The 8,145-nt window shown below is 39.5% G+C and overlaps 1 protein-coding gene across 1 annotated transcript in view; it reads left to right on the top strand.

The window, feature by feature from the left end:
- RASGRP3 (RAS guanyl releasing protein 3) overlaps positions 1 to 8,145 on the top strand; it is a 32,232-nt gene that overhangs the window by 5,009 nt on the left and 19,078 nt on the right. Inside the window, exons 5-8 of the mRNA XM_009283776.1 lie at positions 441 to 588; positions 2,974 to 3,147; positions 3,563 to 3,679; positions 3,986 to 4,261. Of these exons, the coding sequence (XP_009282051.1) occupies positions 441 to 588; positions 2,974 to 3,147; positions 3,563 to 3,679; positions 3,986 to 4,261 (715 nt within the window). The remainder of the gene's footprint in view (positions 1 to 440; positions 589 to 2,973; positions 3,148 to 3,562; positions 3,680 to 3,985; positions 4,262 to 8,145) is intronic.

Here is an 8,145-nt window from a genome sequence, read left to right as displayed (position 1 = left end):
TGACCAACACCCCCCTCGCTACAACCTCCTTTCAGGTAGTTGTAGAGTTTTTTTTTTTTTTTTTTTTTTTTTTTTTTCTCCAGGCTAAACAACCCCAGTTCCCTCAGCCGCTCCTCATAAGACTTGTTCTCTCCATTCTTCTTGTATTTCCAAAGCATTTTTTAATTATGGCTTCCTGTATCATAGAGAAGAGTACGTTGTCCTTTTGCTCTGATAGAAACCTGCTATTATTTATCATTTGCAGTAGCACCTCCGAAACTCTTACCTTCTGTTATGCACCTGAATGGGTCTTACTCTGAGTGTTTGTTATGTGCTGGATGTCACATATCAGAAAGCTCATGGTCTTTCCCTTGGTAATTTTATACTACATGTGCAAACTGTGGGCTACACTCACATATATCCAGACAGAATTGAGAATTATACCTATTTTTCTGTTGCAGTCCTTCCTATGACTGGATGAGAAGAGTTACACAGAGGAAGAGGATTTCCAAGAAAGGAAAAGCCTGCCTGCTGTTTGACCATCTGGAGCCCATTGAACTAGCTGAACATCTCACTTTTCTGGAACATAAATCTTTTAGGAGAATTTCTGTAAGAAGCCTACAACTTTGTCACTTGTAATTAGGAGCCTGTCCTTAAAGAGTGTTCACATGGTTTAACATTTATGACTTTTTTCCCTCCACATTTCAGTGTACTAAATCTTTATAATCCTTCATATGATGTACATAGCCATGGCTGCACCAGCACTTCCTTGATCTTTTTAATGACTGATGCTTTTAGTGACAGAAGTTAAATTTGTGGATAAACTCTGGGCAAAAATTACTGGTAAAAGCTGCTGCAGCCATGTGTTGCAGCAATTGATTGAACTAATATTATTGTTCAAAATCTTCAGGTGGGTTTTTTCCTCTGAAGAAAATAGTTAATTACTTTTCAGGAAACATCAGAGTCTTCGCAATGAATAATTTTTGAAGAGACTGAAATATATATAGTCCTTCTGTAGTCTCCATTCACTCCCAACCACTTCTTCAGAAACTGTACTTTCATTTGTGAACTTAGGATCAGAAGATAATTCAGGTTGGAAGGGATCTTAGGAGGCCTCTGGGCCAACCCCCTGCCCAAAGCAGGGTCAGCTCTGAGATAGACCACATTCCTCAGGGACTTAGCCAGTCAGGTCTTGAAAACCTGCAAGAACAGAGACTGCACAACTTCTCTTTCCTCCTTCTCCCTTATTGGCACTGAGGAAAATTCAAATACAGTTGCTTCTTTTCACACAGGATTGTACATGAACAAGAGGTAAAAATGGATGAAAATCAAAGTAGAAGCTAAAGCAAAACAAATGAGTAACCCAAATGCCGAAAGAAATGCTGATTTCTGCTGGCAAATATCCATATTAAAAGGTCACATGATGCCACTGTATCTGGTGGCAAATGGAAACAGTAAGTTCTCAAGATGACAAGTTCTCTTCGGCAAAAAAATGAGACTTTTTTTAAAGTGTTTAGGAGCATGAAAGAAATAAAGCTCCCAAACTAAGAAAAATATATGAGTTTTTTTGTTTGTTTCAAGAGAGGAAGGAAAAAGAGATCAATGAGAAGCTGAGAACAGCCTAAATAGAATCGTTTTTGACGTCATTTAATAATGTTCAAGGGTTTATTACTCTAGACTTCAAATCACGGGAAAACACCCTACCGTGACCTGTGCAATGCTAACCTCCAAGAAGGAGGGAGGGACAAGAAAAAAGGCATGGATTTCTAACTAGACTTAAGATATATTTTAATTACTTTGGGAATTCCAGAAAGAAAACTCAGACCTGCAATGAATTTTCTTTTTTCCTTGTTGTTTCTAATTTGTCTGTTAATTCTTCAACTTGAATTTTCCTATCATCTCGGATATTTCTCTGCAACCAATTAGAGTTAATTAATCTTGTACTACTTATTATCTCAAAGCTATGTAGTTGTAGAAGATGATTAGTCTGAATCCTGTCTTTGGTTTTACCTATTTAAAAAAAATATGGGGGAGAAGGAAGGGCAGTGTTAACTATAACAGAAAACATTTAAAAGTATCTGAACACTGAAATACTGTTTATCTGTAGCTCTGAGACGACCATCTGCTGTGTAAGAGTATATGCCATTGTATGGTCTTCTAGCAGGCAATTTTTGATCAGCTAAGACCAAGAAACCCATGTCAGCTGGCATTGTAAGCAACTCCCTACACAAGCTAAAGTTATGTCATAAACTTCTGAAAATCTGTCTTTAAGGGACAGCTGAAAAATGTTTTCCCAACATTTAGGGAAATCTAATTCTTGGGAACCGTAGCTCTCCCATGTAGAACCATGTCCATGAACACACAGGGACTGAACAATAACATCAAAAGGAGCAAGATTTATCAGAAGTAGCTCCTTGTGCGACAGAATTTTTTTGACATAGGAGGAAGAAAATGGGTGCATAGTTAGCTTCTTGGGATGCAGTTCAAGCTCCTGTGAAGAGTGACAGAGTTCTTATCGATTTCAGTGGGGCCAAGATTTCCCTCTTTACATCAACAATGGAGTGGGTCAGGATATTGGAGTGGGATGAAAGCTCTTATTTATACGCTTCTGGCTTGCAGCACTAGATAATTCCTATAGGGTATCATGCCATGAGGATGTCAAGTAAAATTACACAGAATATAACATTGTAAATATTGAGTAAATTATGGGGAAGATAATTCCATGGAAGTAGTAATCACGCTCATCATGCAGGCTCCTGTATTACCTGACACACAAACACTAAAGTTTTAAGTTGACATTTAAGTAAAAAAAAACCAAAAAACAACAACAAAAAACTTTTAAGAAAGAACTGATGTGCAGTTCTCAGACTCTGCTGACCCTGAGTCTTGGCCACTTTCTAAACAAGAGGAGCTTTCAGAAGAAAAAATGATCAAAGTTTCAATTTGGTTCTTAAGTTGTCCACCGTTTTACTGAAAATACCTTTCCTCTGTTAGTTCACAGACTACCAAAGCTATGTGATCCATGGCTGCTTGGAGAACAATCCTACTTTGGAGAGATCTATTGCTTTATTTAATGGTATCTCCAAATGGGTCCAGCTCATGGTTCTCAGCAAACCAACACCCCAGCAAAGGGCCGAAGTAATCACAAAGTTTATCAATGTTGCACAGGTAAGCCTTGCATATGAGTCTTTTTCTTCCAGTACAAAGCAATAATATAAATAGAGATTGCAGTAAACAAATGAACTGGATGCCCTTTGTGCTGTTTCCTCAGTGAATAGCCTGTTCAACATCACTGCAGGTTATTTGTTCAGGTGTGGTATGTCTGCATTTTTTAACTAGCAGACATAACTATAAAATAATTTTTCTTTGTTGTATTCTAGTTGACAGCTGTCACTATTGTGTGTTTCTTGTGGAGCTAAGCTAATTTAAAAAAGAAATGCCGAACCATTCTGTTATGTCTCCTGGTTTAGTGAATCCTGCTTTAGCAGCGATAGGTTGTCTCCTTTATCTTGTGTGTGACACGGGATAGCTGCCACATGTATTTCCTTGATTTTTAATTATGCATGATCAATCTCTCCTGCAGAAGCTCCTTCACCTCCAGAACTTCAACACACTGATGGCAGTTGTGGGAGGTCTAAGCCACAGCTCTATTTCTCGCCTGAAAGAAACTCATTCTCATCTGTCTTCAGAAGTCACAAAGGTATGGTGGACTCCAGAATATAGACATACTGAGCAGAACATCACCCCTCTGAGGTCTGATGGGTTCTGCAGTGCAGGTGTCTCACTAGCACAATACTTGGATCATGGCAGGGCATCCTAAAAGGCTCTTTGGTTGCATTCCTCTCTGTGGAGAAGGATCAGCTCACAGAGATCCTCTGCTTGATTGCCTATGCCAGAGAGGAAATTAACACTGTCGACACCCTGACATAAGTTGTGCTCATTTAAAACAGATTAAGGAAATGCTATGAATGCTTTCACAGAGACTTGCTTCTCTGGCTATTTGTAGGACTGGAACGAAATGACAGAGCTGGTCTCTTCCAATGGAAACTACTGCAACTACCGCAAGGCTTTTGCTGACTGTGTTGGCTTCAAAATCCCTATTTTAGGAGTTCATTTGAAAGACTTGATTGCTGTCCATGTCATTTTTCCGGACTGGATAGATGAGAATAAAGTTAACATAGTGAAAATGCAGCAGCTTTCCATCACCTTGAGTGAACTGGTTTCCCTGCAAACTGCCTCTCATCATTTAGAGCCTAATATGGATTTAATTAACCTGCTAACCGTAAGTATTGAGCATGTTTCAATTCACTTCTGTTATTCAGATGTTGAATGTCAGTAGGAATATGTATATCTATAGAGATAAGTGCACATTGTTATCCCAGTTTTGTAAAAGTAAAGGGAGAGAATACAAAACAGAAACAGGTTCATATGAGGTGTGAATGAAGTCAAAGAGAGTTTTATTACTGTAGTATGTGATGGCTGGAAGCAGCAACAGGATTGTTATCAATTAATTATTTTGAGGATGACAGAAAGAGGGCTGTATTTGTGTTAGGAGAAGTAAAAACTAGGTTCTGACTGCTTAGAATTGAGGCTTACATTTCCTGTGCAAAGATCGGGTGACATGTTGACATGGGGACACAAGTGAAATTCCAGCTTGGCATCAATCAGTTCTCGCTCTCCTGTGCTTTGTGTGCGACACAGTACTCTTCCTATCCGGTAAATAAAAATGCTCTTGAACTGTGTTAAACAGCCCCTGCAACCCCTGCTCTTTCCCCTCTCCTTCCCCCTTGGCAGTGGCTACATTTGGGGAGGTTTGAACTTGCACTCACAAATTACAGATAAGGATTTGAATGTCCCATTTCAAACCAAAGGAAAGTGAGATTGCAAAAAGACTGAATAAAACATTTTTTTAAAAAAAGCTGCAACTGGCAATGCTAAAAGGAATTAATTTTCAGTCTCCTTTTTGATGTGTAGGCAATGAATATCGTTTTGATAAATACTGCACTTTATTTCAAAACATACTGAGGTGTGGAGCCTGAACCATCAGGCCAAATCCTGTTTCTACTGAAATGTAGTCATTTTAGCACTTATCTCAACTGCAGCAGCGTTTGACCCAGCACCACAGTTTGTTCAGGTCATGGGCAAAACCCAGTATCTTGGAATTGAAGATAGAACCTGTGAAACTTGAAAAAAAGGCATGTTGTTTGTTATAAAGCAGTTGATGTTGCAAGCAAATAAAAGTCACCTACTCACCTGAGAGTGGTCAGAAACATCTGAAACACTACAAGTATGTAATCATTTTATGCTGTTTCTGTTCTTGTTATTTAACTTTGTCTTTCAAATCGCTAATCCAGACTGAAAGAGAGTATCTTTGGTCTCCTTAAATCAATAGAATTCTTTTAAAAATAAACTTAGAACTAAACAAGGTCTGTGTGTAAACGGGACAAATTTGAGAATTTTTCCAGCGTTCATTTTGTTGGATTACATGAACTTGTCGAGACCATGTTTTTCTCCAAATTTCTTTTTTCTCTTTTAGATGACAGAAAAAAATCTAGATCAAAAGCCAGGGAAAGAATTTGACTATCTCTGAATAGCTGTGTCCAGAACAGGCAATGTCTCAGCATTGTCCCCCACTCCCTGGAGAGATGGGAACCAAATTGCAGTTTTTCCTCAGTCAGGTCACAGACTTGAGGTGACTCTCGTGACCTGGCTTGTTCTAGGTAAATGCCTTAACTGGAGGGCTATTGGGCAGGAGCCTTGGATTTTTTCCTTTCATGCTTTACTTTAAAATGCTCAAAAATGTGCCTATCTAGAAAGTAAGCAGAGGTTGTAGTTTGTGATGGATTTATGCTGGGACTGATCAGGTACAGAGCTTTACGCTGCGGAGGCTGACAAATATGAGCCTGAGGTTGGAGCTACCACGCTGGTGTGGATATACCTGTGGCTTCATTGTAATGAGGAATGGGAAAGTTTGGGGGAATAGGAAAACCTTCTCCTGTTGCACCTGGTATGGAACAATCTGGGAACAAGTCCTTATCCTGGTTAGTGGGACAGGGAAGAGAAGGGACCGTGTGTTGCCCACTGCAACACCCCTTTAATTTAAATATTGGACTATAAAGGCAGATATTTATTATCTTGCTTTGTTTTTGTAAGGATTGAGAGTTGCTTTCTTATCTCATGCCAGTCTTTCCCTCCCTGGTCATTTTTGAAAGGTCACAGTTTCTTACAAGCTTGGCTGTGAGTAGGGGGAAGTGGAACCTCAGGCTTTAGGGAACTGAGCAATAAGAAACTGAGCCCAAAAGGGCAGACATTAGGCAATGTGAAGTGAGAGATGGAAGCTGAACTGCTGCTGACATTTTCATTAGCTGTTCTTCTCTCTTTTGGGTGGCAGCCTGCTTTCCAAAAGGAGCAGAAAGTTTCAGATTTTTGTAAGACCTTGCAGGTTCATATCCATCATTATATCAACCTGAGTTTATATAGTGTCTCTGTTTTTCCTTTTTTAAAAAATATTTTCCTTGTTTTGTTTGTTTTCAGCAAAATGATAAGGATTTTATTTATATTTTCATATTTAATTCAGTATATTTCATTTACCAGGAGAAGTAATTGAGTACGTGACGGGTACTTCTTCATTTACAATGCTCTGATGTATTAATTCCTAATATAACTCTGCTGACTTTGGTTACAGTTGAGCCAATCTGATTGTAAATAAATGAAGCTGCATGCTGCAATGTTGATTCCAGACCTGATTACGGGTTAAAATTAACTTGTGCTGCTTTTTATCTGTTAGCATGATTCCATGGTGGTACCTTTTAGTCATGATGGAGACAGCCATGGGTATCCTAGGTAGACAGCTGTAGGTATCCTAAAACCTTTCCAGGGTAATTCCGTCTTCATAGTAGTCACTGGAACTGTAGTTGTGGGTCAAGTACGTTTGATAGTGTGGGAGTTCTGATTTAAGATGGTGACTCCTGGAAAACAAAAAACCAAATTTCTACAAAAAGTTCCTGGGCCAGAATTTTGGTACCTATCATAATATGAATATTCTCATTTTTCTTCCAGTATGTAGGTTTTGTCCTTATCTGTACGTTTGAATACAATACTTTTTTTTTTACAGTGGTCTCTTAAACAGTAATAATGAACTTACATAGTAGATGAAATGTTTCTGTCAATCTTTTTGTTAATAAGAGAGTTTTAAGTTATAGGCTGGGGTCAGAGAAAGGGGAGAAGAAAAGCTAGGATTGCAGCACAAAGCTGACAAGAACTGCTGACTAAAAATAGTTGACCTTGCTACGTGCAAACAGTCTTTTAGCAGGTTTAGCCTCCCTTGCTGCCAAAGTCATCCTCAGTTTTCAGAGCCTGAAGAAATAACTATTCTATTTATTGCTAGGTCTTCCCTCTCTAATGTAAACTGAAAAATTTTGCTCATCTTTAACTTACTTAGAGAAACCCCCTTTCAGAACCAGTAAATGTGTATAAACGCGTAGAGTGCTTTTCATTTGCCTGTGAATCAGCTGACCCAACTATTTGTTCACTTCTGCTCTTTTCCCATTAAGCTGCTTCTATCCGGGCAAGCTTTTAGTAGGTGTTTTGTCCTGATAAGCAATGTGTAAATCTCTTGCCTGGCCTCCATCCCTTTCAGTGTTGCCTTTTACACCACACTTAGCAAGTGCTAACAGCCTGGCCTGTGCTTGCTTGACAAGTAAATCACTGGGTGCCGGTTTGCTAGTCCAACAACTTGCACAAAAAGATAAAATGGGTATTTCACGGGCATGTGGGAATTTGCCCTGGTTTTTCTTTTCCTCGGTAGTGGAGCCCTATCCGCTCTGGGGGAGCTGATACCTTTCAAGTGGTTTGGAAATGGTGACATTTGGGGAGACTGTGTTAAAAGCTATGAAGTGAGAGCTTGGCTTAAAAGCTGGGGTGAGGGCTTGGTAGTAAACTTCAGACCACCTGGTCAAGGGTCTTACAGGCATTTTTCAGATGCTATTGTGCATATAGACCAAAAGGGTGAATGGGGAACAAGAGGTCTCTCTGGCTTCAGTGGTAGCTGCTGAATGATCAGCATTTTGGAAAGTTGGTCTTCCTCTTGCCTTAGATGTCCGCACACAAACTTAGAAGTCTGCTTCCCCTCCCCCCCCCCCCTCCCCCCATCATCGCTCTAACCTG

The sequence above is a fragment of the Aptenodytes forsteri genome, unplaced genomic scaffold (assembly GCF_000699145.1).
Source record: "Aptenodytes forsteri isolate BGI_AS27 unplaced genomic scaffold, ASM69914v1 Scaffold309, whole genome shotgun sequence".
NCBI lineage: Eukaryota > Metazoa > Chordata > Aves > Sphenisciformes > Spheniscidae > Aptenodytes > Aptenodytes forsteri.
The sequence above is the reverse complement of the archived record's forward strand: the minus strand, read 5'-3'. Positions and strand labels throughout refer to the sequence as shown.